The sequence below is a fragment of the Perna viridis genome, chromosome 15, assembly GCF_037379345.1.
Source record: "Perna viridis isolate PV_CMFRI_1.1 ecotype Kerala chromosome 15, ASM3737934v1, whole genome shotgun sequence".
Lineage (NCBI taxonomy): Eukaryota > Metazoa > Mollusca > Bivalvia > Mytilida > Mytilidae > Perna > Perna viridis.
This window is the reverse complement of record NC_142459.1, coordinates 5,669,109-5,688,642: the sequence shown is the minus strand read 5'-3', so window position 1 is coordinate 5,688,642 and position 19,534 is coordinate 5,669,109. Positions and strand designations below refer to the sequence as shown.

At 39.0% G+C, this 19,534-nt stretch overlaps 1 protein-coding gene across 4 annotated transcripts; it reads right to left on the bottom strand.

The window, feature by feature from the left end:
- Nucleotides 1-2,463: 2,463 nt before the first annotated feature.
- On the bottom strand, nucleotides 2,464-19,095 carry LOC148596690 (uncharacterized). Of its 4 annotated transcripts, XM_088564207.1 has the most exons (8): nucleotides 18,884-19,078; nucleotides 16,711-16,821; nucleotides 14,610-14,660; nucleotides 11,836-11,928; nucleotides 8,113-8,211; nucleotides 4,271-4,369; nucleotides 2,996-3,094; nucleotides 2,545-2,697 (listed from the first exon to the last, which is right to left on the bottom strand). In XM_088564207.1, exons 3-8 carry the CDS (start codon nucleotides 14,625-14,627, stop codon nucleotides 2,581-2,583), a joined length of 525 nt encoding a protein of 174 aa, XP_088420333.1. In that variant the 5' UTR covers nucleotides 14,628-14,660; nucleotides 16,711-16,821; nucleotides 18,884-19,078; the 3' UTR covers nucleotides 2,545-2,580. The 4 variants fall into 4 exon arrangements, with proteins under 4 accessions (XP_088420336.1, XP_088420334.1, XP_088420333.1 ...); XM_088564210.1 differs by lacking the exon at nucleotides 11,836-11,928 and having other exon boundaries at nucleotides 2,464-2,697; nucleotides 18,884-19,095; XM_088564206.1 differs by lacking the exon at nucleotides 16,711-16,821 and having other exon boundaries at nucleotides 18,884-19,070.
- Between the last annotated feature and the right edge of the window lie 439 nt (nucleotides 19,096-19,534).

The window sequence follows — 19,534 nt, the reverse complement described above, 5'->3', positions numbered from 1 at the left end:
ATTTTGATTGCCAAAAGATTGATTGTTGGAGTCTAACGTCCGAGCATGGAATTGATGATAAAATGAACATGAAATGATGATGAAATGAAAAAAGGGATGGGACAAAAGGACAGTAGGGTCCACAAATTTTGATTGCCACCGGAAATAGGGAGAGATGGGTAGGGTTGGGCAATTTAGCCTCCTGTGGCGGAGCCCTATGGTTCCTACTTCGGGAGAATACCACAGTAGGGTTCTTTAACGTGCGAGGAACGTGGCATCTTTCCCAACACGGTGCACCACTATGGTTTGCGGTCAGGTTTTCCGTATTATAGCCTGACAACCCCAGCATGTAACACGCCACAAGAAAAGGGAGGGATGGGTAGGGTCGGGCAATTTAACCTCCTGTTGCGAAGCGCAAAGGTTCTTACTCCTATCGAATACCACAACTGGGTTCTTTCACATGTGAGGGACGTAGCATCTTTCCCATCACGTTGAATCACTATGGTTTGCAATGATGTTTTCCGCATTATAGCCTGACAACCCCAGCATGAGGTATGCTAAGCGTACCCCATTCAACCACCTTGGATAAAACAACCCAGTTGCTCTGTAGGAAGAGTGTTTTGAGCATTAAGTCGCCTTTACCACAAGCTTAGGGCTACTGCGGTCGTATTATTTTTAACTTCCGGACTCCCATTTATGTTTTAACTGTCATTTACAATTTTGTTAAAATGGGTCCCATTTCTTCACCTCTTTTGTGGTATTTTATTTACACTACATCAAATACTTTACTAAGATTGGACATTGCCTAAAATGCTGACCCTTATTACACAACCAGCTTGAAATGTGAACATGCTGTCCGCCCGTTCGTCTATCAGACCGTAATCGCTGAATGGAATTTGAGGAAACTTACATACAATTTTTACCACATGATGCTTTTGTGCACCTTCTTTCTTTGTTTTTCCATCTTAGTCCCTTTTTGGGGCCCAATGCAGGTCCGGGTGTTAAAAGAATAGGCCTGCAGCAGCGCTAAGCTTGTCGTATAAGGCGACTAAATAGTGCTCAGAAACCTAGCCGGCGGCTAGGCTCTCTGCCCACAGAGCAACTGGGATGTGTGCCTCAGGTGGTGGAATGGGGTACCCCTGGCGTGTTACATGCTGGGGTTGTCAGGCTATAATACGGAAAACCTGACCGCAAACCATGGTGGTGCACTGTGTTGGGAAAGATGCCACGTTCCTCGCACGTTAAAGAACCCTGCTGTGGTATTCGATAGGAGTAGGAACCTTTGCGCTCCGCCACTGGAGGCTAAATTGCCCGGCCTTACCCATCCCCTCTTTTTCCAGTGGCAATCAAAATTTGTCGATCCTTGTGACCCATCCTTTTTTTTCATTTCATGTTCATTTTATCATCCATTTCATGTTCATTGTCTGAATGTAGCTGAAATATTGCTGCTCGGAGTCGGAGGTTAAACCCCAACAAACAAACAAACCCTTTTTGGGTTTCCCGTTGATTGGTTGATCGAGGGAGGGAGTGGAGCATCTTTTATTCAGGAACTTCTAAATGGAGTTTCATGACACATTCAAATCTTATTTTATTCAATTGCAAAATAAAAAAAAACAACAACAAATACAAATATTAAACAGAAAAAAAACACGATCTGCTTCATGTATAATGGAACCACCCTGATTCGTCGTTAGTAAATGTATTCATACTTAGTAAAAATAACGAGAAGAAACTTGCAATCTGAAGATGTTGTCAGGTTGTCAGGCTATAATACGGAAAACCTGACCGCTAACCATAGTGGTGCACCGTGTTGGGAAAGATGCCACGTTCCTCGCACGTTAAAGAACCCTACTGTGGTATTCTCCCGGAGTAGGAACCATAGGGCTCCGCCACAGGAGGCTAAATTGCCCGACCCTGCCCGCCTCTCCCCATTTCCAGTGGCAATCGAAATTTGTCGACCCCTTTGTCCTTGTGTCCCACCCCTTTTTCATTCCATCATTTCATGTTCATTTTATCATCAATTTCATGTTCATTGTCTGAATATAGCTGAAACATTGCTGCTCGGACGTTAAACCCCAACAAACAAACAAAACTGTTATATTATGTTAAAAGTGTAAAGATGTAAAAGAATATATATGGTCAGGTTTAATTGATAACTATGCATACTTATATAACAGAAATATCCGGGAGAATACCACAATAGGGTTCTTTAACGTGCGAGGAACGTGGCATCTTTCCCCAACACGTTGCACCACTATGGTTTGTGGTCAGGTTTTCCGTATTATAGCCTGACAACCCCAGCATGTTACACGCCAGGGGTACCCCATTCCACCATCTGGGGCACACATCCCAGTTGCTCTGTGGGCAGAGCGCCCTAGCCCCGGCTAGGGTTCTGAGCACTATTTAGTCGCCTTATACGACAAGTTTAGCGCAGGTCTATTCTTTTGACACCCGGACCTGCACGGGGCAACATAATATAACAGCATAATTTGATTGAAATATAGTGATAAGTATAAGGCACTTCATGCAGGGGTTGTCAGGCTATGATAGGGAAGGCCTGACGTTAAACCCCAACAAACAAACAAACAAACATAAGGCACTTCACTTAACACTACTAACCTTCTGGGTACGTGAATTTAAAGAGGAATTATTTTCTAGAAGACAGGAAACCATTGACTTGTAACATCTTTCTACTGCCTTATGCATTGGTGTTTCTCCCTGCAATTAATACACCATATGATTCTATTTTTATAACAAAGATTTCAGACATTTTCAACAGTTTGTCTAATATGTTATCGAATATATAAAGAAAACTATGCGAGTACATATCCAACTAAGTGTTACTAGTATTGTATTGTTAACAATTTCATGTTTACATTGAATCTATGAATTGACGCATTTAAGAAAAATAAATTGAAGATATTCTTCACGACAATGTCAACAAATTATGTATGTACACATAAGGGATTCACGAAAAAAAAAGTATTTGGACACTATCCACTTAAAGCACACTCACACAATTGTCTTTGGAATTAACCGACGCCCCTTTATTTAATAGAAGCGAAGCTGTAAGATCGTTGTTATTTAGTACTGCTAGGTGTAAAGGTCTGGAACCCTTTCAGAAAATACATGACATGACTTGATATAAATAAAATCATATAAAATATCATGTAGGAAAATGATAATTTTCAATTAAAAAAAAATCATCGATTTTAAACATAGCATTAATCCATTATACTACATAGTGAAGTATTTTAACTTTTTTGTTATAACTTCACTCTTGTTCAAGTTGGTTTCTTTTCAGGTTATATTATTTTAACATGGAAAAAAAGCACTCTTTTCGAGTTTAATAATTCAAAAACAATAAGGTTCACTTCATTTAACACACTAATGATTTACTCCCATTTCATAAACATCCTGATTTCAATGGGAACTGAAAAGTCATAGCAAAACAGAAAGGTGGTGCGAAAAACGAATTCACAGATCTGATATTGTGAAATAGCGACGTTTGTGATTATAATTTCCAACGAAAACATTTGATTTTCTCTTATGATTTTTTTCCCATTGTAATAGATAACAAAATAATTTACAATAACATATGGAAATTTAAGATAAGGAAAACCAGAAAGCATTAAACAATCTAAAGCAGTTATAACTTGAATCCGAAAATGTTATCAGCGAATCGTCCGACAGAGGTACCCGTCGTTTTGCAAGTCAGTAAAATTGGGTAATAGTCGAATCATGCTTTTATTTATATATATAACGGTCTGTATATCGCCATAGATTCAATGATTCTTTAGAAGAGTTAGAATCAGCATATTTAAACAATTGAAATTTTCTTTTAAATCTTACGTCAATTCTTCCCGTAAGACTAACAAATAATGTTTACATGTCCTTAACATTAAGAATGTTCGACATGGATTCTACATTCAGATTATATGACAATTAAGGAGGTAGACCTAGGGTATTGGACAGAATTCATAAAAATCGTTGGAACGTTTGTAGTCAGCATTTAACATCAACCTCATGTAAGCATCAGAATAACCTCGACTTATTTCAGAACCGTGCAGATCCGGGTGTCAAAAGAATAGGCCTGCAGCTGCATCCCTTTCATGTTAAACCCCAACAATCAATCAATCGACTTATTTCATTTTGTTTCAAATAAAAGCTTGACAGGCTTTGTTGAAATTGAATATGATACAAACATATCACTGAATTCATGATTTATGTCCCTTACTCTAAGTCCACCTCCTTAATTCAAATAATACTTTTGCGTATTTATGAGACTTACATTCTTGTCTTTTGCATTGATCTTTGCCCCTTTATCCAATAAAACGGAAACAATAGAGTCGAAACCATGATATGCTGCATTGTGGAGAGGTGTTAATCTCTGTAAAATACATTACACTCCATTTAACGACCGTTTACCGCTAACTCAGTAAATAAAATGACACATTCAGTTCGAGTGTCTACTCAGTTAATGAGAATAGAACACAAACACTTTTGTCGATCGTTAATTGTTTGTCAGTTTGTCTTGCTCTGTTAATAAAATAATATATATGTTAACTATATAACGTTAAACTTCTTTTTATTCATTAAAAAATACATACATATTTTAATATTCATTTTCAAAATTTTGTTATGCGGACACGTATTTTAAGGATTAACCTCTCGGCAGAAGAAATAGAACCAATTACATAAGAATATATAGTCACAACCCAATAAATCGAAATGGGAATCTAATCCAGACGTTCTACCATGGAAATAATGATATATCATTGTTATCAGTAAGTTTAAGTTATAATTTATAATATAATTCATGCGTGTAGAGTCAGACTAATGGGTAGTTGAAAACCCTCGGAAACATTTCATCAAACTACAGTCTCAATAATCCAATGGTTTATAAATATAACAATACTTATCACATATAAATAATGCAATATATCAGATTTTAATAGCAAAGGTGACATTTTAATAATTTATCTGTGTTATATTGTTTATAAAATTCAAGAGTCATCTTTGTGAGCTTCAAAATCGATCATACACCTGCCTTTTCAAACAGGTTGCTGTTTCTTTTTTCTTCATTATACTACTGTTACAAGAGCCCTTTTTATCAGAATTTTCCATGGCAAAGGAATCATTATTTGTCTGATGAGTTACAACAACGATATCAATATACCCAAGACAAAAAAAAAAAAAAAAACAATGTCTGTGAGTGTAAATGTTTTTAAGAATCATGCAATTTTCACTGAAAGTGATTTATTGATGTCAGATATTTTATCCAAATTGACTTTAAATCAGTTGGATATATAAGAAAAACAATGAATAAAATGGAAAAAATGAAAAATGTTTTCACCGTTACCATAGCAACAACCACTCCTTAGCAACCACTAATTTAGGGCCTAATAATCACAAAAACATCACAATTTGATTGTATATTTTTTGTATCTAATGGTGGAAATTTACCAAACTAAATAATTAAATTAATGAAGTGTGTCTTATGGAAAACAATTTACAAAAAAGTACAAAGCAATCTGATTGGTTAAGATCTGGTTACCATAGCAACCAAAATTCTTAATTTTTGGCAATTTGAAATATACGAAAATACGCTATCTTCAGACCAATTTTGCTAACAAGAGCAAGAAGACATTAATTAAATGTATTCATGGATGTGTAGTAGATGCTCTCCACTGAAACATATCAAAAATAAAAATATGTAGCATATCTTTGTTTTCTGCTCATTTGGACCTTAAATCACCCCCTGTAAGGACTTTTCTTCTTAATTTTTTTCATACAAACTTTGACCAGACCATAACCTTGTTGTCTTTTGATCTAGACTTCTAATATTTGGTATGTTGGTATATCCTCTCAGGGTGGAGTGTCGCGTACCAGAGTGAGTGACCTTTGACCTTGACCTTTAAACTCAAGGTCAAATAACATACAAATTTTGGCAAAATACGATACACAATTTTGTCTGTGCCATTACTTTTTGGTCTTTGTACTTAGATATCTGACCTTGGCTCCAAGGTCAAAAGTCATCCAATCTAAAACATTTCACTCTAACTTGATATGATTTACTAATATGTCAAACAGGTCAGATATCTAAGTACATTTGACTCCAAGGTAGCCCGTGCAGGTCCGGGTGTTAAAAGAATAGGCCTGCAGCAGCGCTAAGCTTGTAAAAGGCGACTAAATAGTGCTCAGAATCCAAGCCGGGGGCTAGTGTACTTTGCCAACAGAGCAACTGGGATGTGTGCCCCAGGTGAAGGAATGGGGTACCCCTGGCGTGTTACATGCTGGGGTTATCAGGCTATAATGCGGAAAACCTGACCGCAAACCGTAGTGGTGCACCGTGTTAGGAAAGATGCCACGCTCCTCGCACATTAAAGAACCCTACTGTGGTATTCTCCCGGAGTAGGAATAATAGGGCTCCGCCACAGGAGGCTAAATTGCTCCACCCTACCCACCTCTCCCTCTATTTCCAGTGGCAATCAAAATTCTTGACCCCATTGTCCTTGTGTCCCATCCCTTTTTCATTTCATCATCATTTCATGTTCATTTTATCACCAATTTCATGTTCATCGTCTGAATATAGCTGAAATACTGCTGCTCGGACGTTAAACCCCAACAAACAAAACAGGACTCCAAGGTCAAATGACATAAAAAATTTTGGCCAGGCCATAATTTTCTTTTTACTTGGACATCTGATATTTGGTATGGGGTTATGTTTTCTCAAGGCGAGGCGCCTCGTACTAGATTGGTTGACATTTGAACTTGACTTTTGACCTCATGGTCAAATAACATATCAACTTTTGACTTGATGAGTGTTAATGAGGACAGATGTCATATGACTGATACTAAATTGTTTTTATTAATTTTTGTATTTTGAGAGAATTCCATCAGACCCAAAAATAATATTTCTTGCTTTTGTTGATCAACTCTTGACAATATATCCCATTTCCTTTTTTTTAACTACTGTTTTACTGAAATGCACATCTTCTTATCAAAATGTCCCAGGATTACATTCTTCTGATTTCCGCTAGAATCTTGGTTTCCATGATTACTCTTCTAAACATGAACATGTAGGTTCTTGTTTACAGAATATTTCAAAATGATTTATAATTTTGTTGTTTAAACATAATGTCACAATACTGTGACTTACTCAGCATGGGATTTTGTGCCAGAAATTTAGATAAGAACAATTGGAAAATCAACATTTATCATATATTATAGAAGCATTATAAATGGATAACTAGAGGCTTAAAAGAGTCTGAATCGTTCACCTGGTTTACCATTTGTTTATCCGAAAAATGGCAATGAGACAGGCTAAGATAAAATTAACTGAATAGTCAAATGCAGGAAATGCTTTTACTAGCATTTTATGACCTGAACCAGAATTTTGCTGAAGGCAGCAGTTTTTGAATTATTTAAAAAAAAACTCTTCTGACCCCTTTGTTCCATTTTTAGTGTAGGCAGCCATAAACATTTTTAATGGATTAAAAAACACAAGTCATTTCGGGCACAATTCACTAAAGAATTAATATTCTCTATTTCCATTAACTAATCTTAAATGGTTTTAGAGAAGAAGATTTTCAAAATTGCACATATAAATGTGGAAAAATTAAGAATTGTTTCAGGAGCCATAACTCCTACAGTAGTAAACGAATCATTTCGAAAATGTCGGTATTGGTCAATGACGTAATTGTCGTAAAAGGCGAGGGGGCTAGGGTGCTCTGCCCACAGAGCAACTGGGATGTGTGCCCCAGGTGGAATGGGGTACCCCTGGTGTGTTACATGCAGGGGTTGTCAGGCTATAATACGAATAACCTTACCGCAAACCATAGTGGTGCACTGTTTTGGGAAAGATGCCACGTTCCTCGCACGTTAAAGAACCCTACTGTGGTATTCTCCCGAAGTAGGAACCATAGGACTCCGCCGCAGGAGGCTAAATTGCCCGACCCTACCCACCTCTCCCTATTTCCAGTGGCAATCAAAATTTGTCGATCCCATTGTCCTTGTGTCCGTATTAACAAAAAATATGCACAAATCATACCCGTTTATTTTTCTATATAAATCACTAAGTAAAGACTTAACTTTCGTATTGAATAGGTATCATAAACATATGCAACTTACATAATCGTTGTGTGCATTTACAGAAGCCCTAAAATCAAGTAAACACAATGTAATAGATACACGACCATTATCTGCTGCCTTGTGTAGTGGTCTGTCTCCCTGGAAATGAAAAATCACACGATCAGTTATTTATTTTGTTGATAACTCAAGTCCAGGTCTTTGTTTATCATTATCAATTGAGTCCTTTTGCATGAATTCATTTATTGTAATTTTATCTTTTCATGTATCGTTTTGTTTGTTTGTTTGTTGGGTTTAACGTCCGAGCAGCAATATTTCAGCTATATTCAGACGATGAACATGGAATTAATGACAAAATGAACATGATGAAATGAAAAAGGGATGGGACACAGGGACAATGGGGTCGACAAATTTTGATTGCCACTGGAAATAGAGGGAGATGGGTAGGGTCGGGCAATTTAGCCTCCTGTGGCGGAACCCTATGGTTCCTACTCCGGGAGAATACCAAAGTAGGGTTCTTTAACGTGCGAGGAACGTGGCATCTTTCCCAACACGGTGCACCACTATGGTTTGCGGTCAGGTTTTTCGTAGTTTTCGTAGTTTCATGGTTTTTCAATAGTGGTGCACCGTGTTGGAAAAGATGCCACGTTCCTCGCACGTTAAAGAACCCTGTTGGATGGAACCTTTGCGCTCCGCAACAGGAGGCTAAATTTCCCCGACCCTACTCATTCCTCTCATTTTGTGGCAATCAAAATGTTTTGACTCTATTATCCTTTTTTTCATTTCATCATCATTTCATGTTCATTTTATCATCCCTTTCATGTTCATCGCGGCTCTGGCGTTAAACCCTAACAATCAATCAATCAATCAATCAATTAGATCATGTGATTTTAGCCTCATATTTCATATTTCGTCCTACACTTACAGATCTAAAAAAAACAACTATTGACCAAGCTATACGACAAACGCGATGACATTTTTCTTTGTTTTCAACTTTGACTTCAGTTGTGGCAATATCCCTTTAGCAATTGCGTATTGAGTTTTCATAATACAACTCATACGTTATGTCCGAGCTTGCCGTAACTACGCAGACTTTATGTATCGCATTATTTCTGGAAAATGATTATGATGCTGCATAAATGTTATAGTCGACATCATGAACTCATAGATCGATACGGTGTATCTATCTGCAATAGAAAACTGACTTGTTTAACGTATCGTCGTTTTTCTATCCTCTTTCGTCTACCCTAGATTGGACGTTTTGTGACCAAAAGCAGAGGACACCTACCCTACCGGTACACCTGGTCCATGCTCCCAGTTGTTGTTGTTGTTGGGAGTCCGAGTTATTATGGTTATTTTGTGGTCTTTGTTCCTGGACTCCCTTCTTTTGATTTCCATTAGAATCTAGGCTCCCTTGATTACTCTTTCAATATTTTAATGTACCCAGCTTTCTCTTTGATTCGTTCTCATTAAGCAATCCAAGTTATGTTGTATTACCTAGCGTGGTACTATAACGTCATCAACGTCGATTGGTCCACACTACGATTCAAATAATCTCAAACAGAACACTTTTACTTAATGTTAATAAAGTATATAATTATCAGGAATGTATCATATAGAATACCGGAGGACGATTCTATTGTACGCGAGGAACGTGGCATATTTCTTATTATGTTGCTCCACTTTGGTTTGCCTGTCATGTTTTCCGTATCATGGCCTGACGACCCCAGCATGTAGCATGCCAGGGATTACCTATTCCACCATGTGGGGAACACAAGCCAGTTGTTCCGTGTCGACATATTCCGAAACATCTGTCAGAATTTTTTAACATCAGTTATTAATGGTGCTCATATTGAATGGAAGAATGATTGTGTCAGCCCAAGGTCACCCATTAGTCATCAACGATGAGGAAACCCTCACACCACAGAACAGGCTGCATCTTGCCCTTTATGCTCAAGAGACATAACTGAAGATGAAAACGACACAAGACATACAGAGGCCAAAAATTCCTGATTTAGGATAGCCGCGAAGAGTGCGGAAAAATTTTTGCTCTATTAAAAACACCTAAACAGCAGTTAGCTGACATGCCAGCTATCAACATGGTACTTGCATTAATATATGAACTTAAGAATGATCGATTGATTGACTGTAGGGGTTTAACGACCGAGCAGCAATACTTCAGCTATATACAGGCGGTGAACATGAAATGGATAATAAAATGGTCATGAAATGTGACGAAATAAAAAATGAGATGGGACACAAAGATAATGGGGAAAGGGAGAGGTGGGTTGGGTCGGGCAATTTAGCCTCCTGTGGCGGTTCCTACTCCGATAGAATACCACAGATGGGGTCTTTAGCGTGCGAAGAACGTGACATCTTTCAAACACGTTGCACCTCTATGGTTTGCGGTCAGGTTTTCCGTATAATGGCCTGACGACCCCAAAAAGTAACATTCCAGGGTTACCCCATTCAATCACCTGGGACTCACAACCCAGTTGCTCTGTGGGCAGAACACCCTAAACCCCGGCCAGGGTTCTGAGCACTATTTAGTCGCTTTTTACAAGGTAAGCACAGCTGCGGGCCTATTCTTTTGACACCCGTACCCGCACGGGGAACTTGAGAATGAAATGCTTTAAATTCGGAAATGTTGTGGGATGGAGAATTCCAGGTCACAAATCAATGTCTTCCTTAATTTCATTATCAGTGCGTGTTGGAAGTCTTTCATAATCTGATATACTGGGGTCGTCAGTCCGTAATACAGAGAACCTCACCGCAAATCAAAGTGGCGCACCGTGTTGAGAAAAATTGACTGATCGATTGTTGCTTTTTAATGCCATTCTGGCGACCTGGGTTATATCACGGTAAGAACATTTAACAATCTGAAAATAATAAAAACAAGATCGAAGTCTCTTAATACAAAAAAATAAATTAAAACAAAATGCTCTTTATATATAAAAAGATGACCCGTGCAGGTCCGGGTGTTAAAAGAATAGGCCTGCAGCAGCGCTAAGCTTGTCGTATAAGGCGACTAAATAGTGCTCAGAAACCTAGCCGGGGGCTAGGCGCTCTGCCCACAGAGCAACTGGGATGTGTGCCCCAGGTGGTGGAATGGGGTACCCCTGGCGTCTTGCATGCTTGGGTTGTCAGGCTATAATACAGAAAACCTGACCGCAAACCATAGTGGTGCACCGTGTTGGGAAAGATGCCACGTTCCTCGCACGTTAAAGAACCCTGCTGTGGTATTCGATAGGAGTAGGAACCTTTGCGCTTCGCCATAGGAGGCTAAATTGCCCGACCTTACCCATCCCCCTTTTTTCAGTGGCAATCAAAATTTGTCGACCCTATTATCCTTGTGACCCATCCTTGTTTTCTTCATTTCACGTTCATTTTATCATCCATTTCATGTTCATTGTCTGAATATAGCTGAAATATTGCTGCTCGGACGTTAAACCGCAACAAACAAATATATAAAAAGATAAGTAAAAAGGTAAATTTAAGATATAAAATAAACATAGAAACTAAACTTCGATATAACGTTTCTCACACGTTAAAGAACCCTGTTGTAGTACTCGAAAAAAAGAAGGAACCTTTGCGTTCCGCCAAAGGAGGTTAAATTGATCGAACCCCCACCTCTCCATAATTTATCGGCCCTGTTGTCCTTGTGTCCAATTCATCGTCCAAATATAGCTAAAATATTGCTGCTTGGATGTTAAACATCAAAAATCAATGTACTAGAATGTTCAATGACGCTATCTGATATCCTACCGTTTCTTTCTCTGCATAATTCACATCAGCTCCTCTTTCAATCAGTTTTTTTATTTCATTAACATTTCCAAATACAGCCGCTTGTAGCAGTTCCTGATAAATAGGTAATAAATTTCGATTACTAATGTATAAACATTCTACTAAAACATCTATGCTATGAAAAACTTCCTTAATCTGTTAATAGTACCAGTTAAATTTTCATAACCTTTTCTCCGCTTATACCCTATGTTGGAATTTGGCAATAACTCCAACATGGCATAGTGTTGCACCGTGTTGGGAAAGATGCCACGTTCCTCGCACGTTAAAGAACCCTACTGTGGTATTCTCCCGGAGTAAGGACCATAGGGCTCCGCCACAGGAGGCTAAATTGCCCGACCCTACCCATCTCTCCCTATTTCCAGTGGCAATCAAAATTTGTCGACCCCATTGTCCTTGTGTCCCATCCCTTTTTCATTTTATCATCATTTCATGTTCTTTTTTCATCAATTTCATGTTCATCGTCAGAATATAGCTGAAATATTGCTGCTCGGACGTTAAACCCAACAAACAAACAAACCAACATGGCTTAACAGATCAAAATGAAAATTTGACCACAAATAGATCTTATGCTGAACACTTTTACCTTTGCAAGAATTAGGCTAAACCTAACGGTTTTGGAGATATGTGCGAAAAACTACCCCTGTATTCTTTTTTTTTTTTGTAACGGTGGTCATGTTTTTTGACGGATCAGTTCTATGCATAATACCATGAGAAACATTTATACCAATATTAGTTCTAATTGGTCCAGTTGTATTAGAGGAGAAAATATTTGAAGAAACAACATTAAAATAGGAGTAAAAAGGATAATAACTTAAAGTTGGTGTTACAGATTAAAGCAATAATCTGACCACAGATAGATCTTATCATGAATAACACTTTTATTGTGTCAGAATTTGGCTGAAACAAACAGTTTATGAGATATAAGCGAAAAACCCGTATGTTCATTTTTCGTTGTATTGGCGGCCTTGTTTTTTTATGGAACAAAAATCCTGACTTCAGTGCTGTACAAAATACCCCAAGGTAAATTCTTACCAGGTTTTAGTAATACAGCTGGACAGAGTAGAACACAAATTGGTTTGAACGTTTCTTATGGTATTTTGCATATGCATAGAAATCCGTCGAAAACTATGACCGATTGATTGTTGGGGTTCAACGCCCGAGCAGCAATATATCAGCTATATTAAGGCGATGAACATGAAATGATGACGAAGAAATGAGAAGAAGAATGGGACACAAGGATAATAGGGTCGACAAATTTCAATTGCCACTAGAAAAAAGGAGGGATGGGTTTGATCGGGCAATCTATCCTCCTGTGGCGGAGCGCAAAGGTTCCTACTCCTATTGAATACCACAACAGGGTTCTTTAACGTGCGAGGAACGTGGCATCTTTCCCAACACGGTGCACCACTATGGTTTGCGGTCAGTTTTTCCGTATTATAGCCTGACAATCCCAGCATGTAACACGCCAGGGGTACCCCATTCCACCACATGGGGCACAGAACCCATTTGCTCTGTAGGCAGAGCGGGCTAGCACGGACCAGGTTCCTGAGCACTATTAAGAAGTTTTACGGCAAGCTTAACGCTGCTACATGTCTATTCTTTTGACAACCGCACCTACAAAAAGTTAATCATTTGGTTAGGGACATATACGTGGAGGCCAGGAAAAATCGCAATAATTTGCAGTTAATTAATTACATGCTGGGATTGTCAGGCTATGATACGGAAAACCTGACCGCAAACCCTAGTGGTGAATCGTGTTGGGAAAGATGCCACGTTCCTCGCACGTTAAAAAAAACCCTGCTGTGGTATTCTCCCGGAGTAGGAACCAAAGCGCTCCGCCACAGGAGGCTAAATTGCCCGACCCTACCCACCTCTCCTTATTTCCAGTGGCAATCAAAATTAGTCGACCCCATTATCCATGTGTCCCATCCCATTTTTCATTTCGTCATCTACTTCATGTTCATCGCCTGAATATAGCTGAAATATTGCTGCTCGGGCGTTAACCCCAACAAACAAACAAATTTGTATTAGCTCAATCGTCATGGTCTGGTCTATGTTGTACTTTTTACAGATATGGACAAAGTGACGCAATGTTAACGAAAAGTTAAGTCATAACGAAGCATTCTGTTACAACAAAAAACGGCGGACCTCAATTTTGTTGTATTTTTCCACACACTGGCAACAATTCTATGGCCCCGTGCAGGTACGGATGTCAAACGAATCTGCCTGCAGCAGCGCTAAGCTTGCCGGAAAAGGCGACTAAATAGTGCTCAGAACCTTAACCGGGGGCTAGGGCGCTCTGGCCACAGAGGAACTGGGTTGTGTGCCCCAGGTTGTGGAATGGGGTACCCCTGGTGTGTTACATGCTGAGGTTGTCAGGCTATAATACAGAAACCTGACTGCAAACCATAGTGGTGCCCCGTGTTGGGAAAGATGCTGAATTGCCCGACCTTACCCATCCCCCTTTTCCCAGTGGCAATCAAAATTTGTCGACCCTATTACCCTTGTGACCCGTCCTTTTTTTCATTTCATGTTCATTTTATCATCCATTTCATGTTCATTGTCTAAATATGGCTGAAATATTGCTGCTCGGACGTTAAACCCCCAACAATCAATCAACAATACTATAATTATTGTCTAATTTACCTTTTTGGCGACCAGGGTTGCAAGAGAATTTTATTACAAAATGGAAATATAACATAATATTGATTTTTGAAAAATATTTTTCTTCATACCTCGTTTATACTGTTCATTGCAGTGTCCTTGTCTTTTAGTCTTTATTCCATCTAAAATCAAATAAAAGAAGAAAAACTAATAACTAGTCTAGATGAAATCTCTGCACTCCACATAGACACTAGTGTTTAGGAAGAACACTGGTTCGGATTTACCCTATTTTAGTCTTGGATGACGCCCTTGCACACGAAAGATTTTTTAGCTGCTAAATAGACTTTCTATACGCATGAACAACAGTATACTAGTAGATGAAATTATTTTTAAAATGTTTATACCTTAAAATAGAATTGGTTTCACCATGCTGATTTGGATCAAATGCCATTGGAAAATGTTTGACGATCACGCAAGATTTCAAAATGAACAGCATTCTAATGTCCATCGCGTTAAAAAAGTGCGGAAAACATTAAATTTACTGAAACGTAACGGCCGTAACTCCTGTAAAAATCATTAAAAAACCAAAAATCAATTGGTAAACCAAAAATGTGGAAAACTTTAAATTCATTGAAATTTTCAAGCGCCGTAACTTCTGTAAAAAATCATTCAACCGTAATCGTAACTTTTCTTAATAAGGCCACATACAAAAAACAAACTTATTTGGTGAAATCATTACAAGAAAATGTGCAAAAACTGCGGAGAGACAGACGGACGCCCGGTATTTCCTTTGTCCCCACGCTACGCGTCGCGGGGGACAAAATTGAAATTTCTCACAATATTAAAGGGAACTCGCTTACACTATGAACAAAAATAAGTACTGTCTGTCCCAGGAACAGTGATTTTCCCACTGACTTGAGCAGTGAATTCCTGTCAAATTACTATGCAAGAACTATAAAATGCTATTATTTGGTGCAGGACATGGCAGTACATAACAGTCCTTACCCTCCTACTATTATGAACTGTCTATCACTTAAACAGTCGTTTGTTTGTTTGTTGGGGTTTAACGTCCGAGCAGCAATATTTCAGCTATATTCAGACGATGAACATGAAATGATGAAATAAAAAAGGGGTGGGACACAAGGACAATGGGTCAAAAAATTTGATTGCCACTGGAAATAGGGAGAGATGGGTACAGTCGGGCAATTTAGCCTCCTGTGGCGGAGCCCTATGGTTCCTACTCCGGGAGAATACCACAGTAGGGTTCTTTAACGTGCGAGGAACGTGGCATCTTTCCCAACACGGTGCACCACTATGGTTTGCGGTCAGGTTTTCCGTATTATAGCCTGACAACCCCAGCATGTAACATGCCAGGGGTATCCCATCCCAGTTGCTCTTTGGGCAGAGCGCCCTAGCCCCCGTCTAGGGTTCTGAGCGCCTTTTACGACAAGCTTAGCGCTGCTGCAGGTCTATTCTTTTGACACCCGGACCTGCACGGGGCTAAACAACATTTAAAACATCCATAAAATTATTAATACAGTCGTGTAAATGCAATAAAATGCATCTCCTTCACAACACATATATCATTGCTAACGGGAGAGCATGATTTGACTCACAAAATGTTAGGCCTCCACCGATGATCGAACCCTAGACCGCTCGATGACAAGCCAGCAACCAACCGATTCGGCTAAAGAATTAGTCCTGTAGCCAAGTGAATTAACTAGCTATTTAAATAGCACTACCTACTACAACATGAAATGAAAAAAAAGGATGGGACACAAGGATAAGAGGATCGACAAATTTTGATTGCCACTAGAAAAAGGGGGATGGGTAAGGTCGGGCAATTCAACCTCCTGTGGCGGAGCGCAAAGGTTCCTACTCCTATCGAATACCACAGCAAGGTTCTTTAACGTGCGTTGCAAGTTCTGATTATAGTTGATTTTATTCTACATCAAAAGGTGATTCGAAATTCCACCCATTTATCATCAATCTTTAAGAAATTACGCATCGTTCTACAATATTCAACAGTTCACTTGATCACTACGAACTAAATTATTACAGTGTTCATTCTTTTTAAATGTGATTAATGACTGCGTTGACATTGAAACCCAAAATTAACTTACTATAAAATCATGAATCGGATGAATGCATACATTGATTTCATTCACACTGTCTACAACTTGTTAATTTGAAATCCGCGACTAAATGTATGAGTATTTCTTTAAACTCTACCTTTTTATCAGACTGCTGTGTTTTTTAAGCTTGGTTTATGTCGTAGTTTAGACAACTATCATGGTGGAACAATACAGGAGAATTGTTCAAATGGAATGGTATTTTTATGTCCTGCAAAAATAATATTCTTTCACCATCATCCGTCTCTCCCTCATATTTCTTACGATACAAAACGCATGCACAAACTATAATGATACTTTAAAATAATGTATGAATGTACAGTGGGAATACATTTTATTCTTTTATGACAAAATCTTACTTTTCGCTTTGAAGTGATTGAAATAATAGAAAAACCGTTTTTTTTAAGTTTCTAAGGCGCTTTCGGCAACTAAAATGAAACTATGGAAATCCGTATATACCTACGGTAGTGATGTCGATTTATACTTTGAAAAGATTCCAATATTTATTCCGGGGGCTAGGGCGCTTTGTCCACAGAGCAACTGGGATGTGTGCCCCAGGTGGTGGAATGGGGTACCCCCTGCCGTGTTACATGCTGGGGTTGTCAGGCTATAATACGGAAAACCTGACCGCAAACCATAGTGGTGCACCGTGTTGGGAAAGATGCCACGTTCCTCGCAAGTTAAAGAACCCTATTGTGGTATTCTCCCGGAGTAGGAACCATAGGGCTCTGCCACAGGAGGCTAAATTGCCCGACCCTACCCACCTCCCCCTATTTCCAGTGGCAATCAAAATTTGTCGAGCCATTGTCCTTGTGTCCCGTCCCTTTTTCATTTCATCATCATTTCATGTTCATTTTATCATCCATTTCATGTTCATCAGTCTGAATAGAGCCGAAATATTGCTGCTTGGACGTTAAACCCCAACAAACAAACAAATAAATGTTGTTTAAACTATTATGGGCGTGCGAGTAATATTCACATAATAATGAAACACTGAGTAAACAATTATACTAAAAAAAAATAAGCCGGGCCTACTAAAATCGTAAGAAATGTGAAATAAGCAAACGTCTAAAGAATGTTAAAGCTGAAATCTAAAGTGATGATTTAAACCCTTAATTATTGTCTTTTCTCTTCAAGTATATCTAGATAGCATTTCCGATAGACGTCTTTTTAATGAAAAATTGTAATCGCCTGCAGACGTTGACGTAAACATTGATTATGACATGTAGTATTTTATGTTATATACTGTGAAATTACTTTTGTTCTAGGGGTACCAGTTTTCGTGCTTTTCGTGGGTAGGCCGATCCACGAAATTTGGTTCCCAACGAAAAGGAGTATCCAATCGATGTGTATACTGAAAACCTCAAAACCACTTATTCAAGAATCCACGAACTTGTGTTTCATCCTTTATCCATGAAAATTGGTATCCACGACATAAAGTACTTCCACAGTAGTAGAAAATACTCTTGAAGTGCCTTAACTGTCCTGCGTATGGCCTGATAACCCCAACACGTAGCATGACTGGGGTACCCCATTCCACTACCCCCCGTGCAGGTCCGGTGTTAAAAGAATAGGCCTGCATTAAGCTTGTCGTAAAAGGCGACTAAATAGTGCTCAGAACCCTAGCCAGGGGCTAGAGCGCTCTGCCTACAGAGCAACTGGGATGCGTGTCCCAGGTGGTGGAATTGGATACCCCTGGCGTGTTACATGCTGGGGTTGTCAGGCTATAATACGGAAAGCCTGACTGCCAACCATAGTGGTGCACCGTGTTGGGAAAGATGCCACGTTCCTCGCACGTTAAAGAACCCTACTGGGGTATTCTCCCGGAGTAGGAACCATAGGGCTCCGCCACAGGAGGCTAAATTGCCCGACCCTACCCATCTCTCCCCATTTCCAGTGGCAATCAAAATTTGTCGAACTATTGTCCTTGTGTCCCATCCCTTTTTCATTTCTTCATCGTTTCATGTTCATTTTAACATCAATTTCATGTTCATCGTCTGAATATAGCTGAAATATTGCTGCTCGGACGTTAAACCCCAACAAACAAACAAACAAACAAACATGTTCTCGTTCATCGTCTGAATATAGCTGAAATATTGCTGCTCGGACGTTAAACCCCAACAAACAAACAAACATTCCACTACCTAGGTTCTGAGTACTATTTAGTCGCCTTTTACGACAGGCTTAGCGCTGCCCCGGACCCGCTCGAGGCATTTTAGCAAGATATGTATTTTGCCCCTTTACATACAATATGAAGAAATTGAATAAATTACCTTCATTTGAATCTTTGACTGATTTGTCCTCGGTCCCTTTTTGTTGTTGGTAAGCCGTGATAAATATAAAAATGTCCGATTATGTCACAACTGAAATTTAAATACTTATAAATGCCTGGTGTCAGGTGTTTTGAAAGCCAATTTTCTCTTTGTTGAAAATACTTATAAAACGTTTAAATAACAACAGCAGATTTCATGCTATTCATGATTTCAAATACAAATACTGTTATTGAATAAAGAAGAAAACGTAACATTCTATAGAACGTTACGGCTATATTTTAAAATCAAACAATAAATTCAAAACTTTTAAATGAGTATGCCCAAAATAAACAGGTAACACAACGAAGTTTCGAACTTAATCACAAGGTAACTTATTCCTCATACCATGAACCAAAGTACCCGTCCTCTCCATACATTGCCCCTTTGAGATCCGGGTGCCAAAAGAATAGGCCTGCAGCAGCGCTAAGCTTGTCGTAAAAAGCGACTAAATGGTGCTCAGAATCGTATCAGGGGCATAGGACGCTCTGCCCACAGAGCAATTGGTTTGACTGGGTTTCATTTTATCGTCATATCATGTTCATCGCCTGAATTTTGCTGAAATATTGCTGCTCGGGCGTTAAACCCCAATAATCAATCAATCTCCATATTTTA

What these genes read in the sequence shown, in the direction of transcription:
- LOC148596690 (XM_088564207.1), bottom strand. An exon ending in TAAATGCACACAACGATTAT is followed by an intron (nt 4,370 to 8,112) that starts GTAAGTTGCATA and finishes TGTATTTTACAG; the next exon opens with AGATTAACACCTCTCCACAA. An exon ending in TTAATTCCAAAGACAATTGT is followed by an intron (nt 2,698 to 2,995) that starts GTGAGTGTGCTT and finishes TATTAATTGCAG; the next exon opens with GGAGAAACACCAATGCATAA.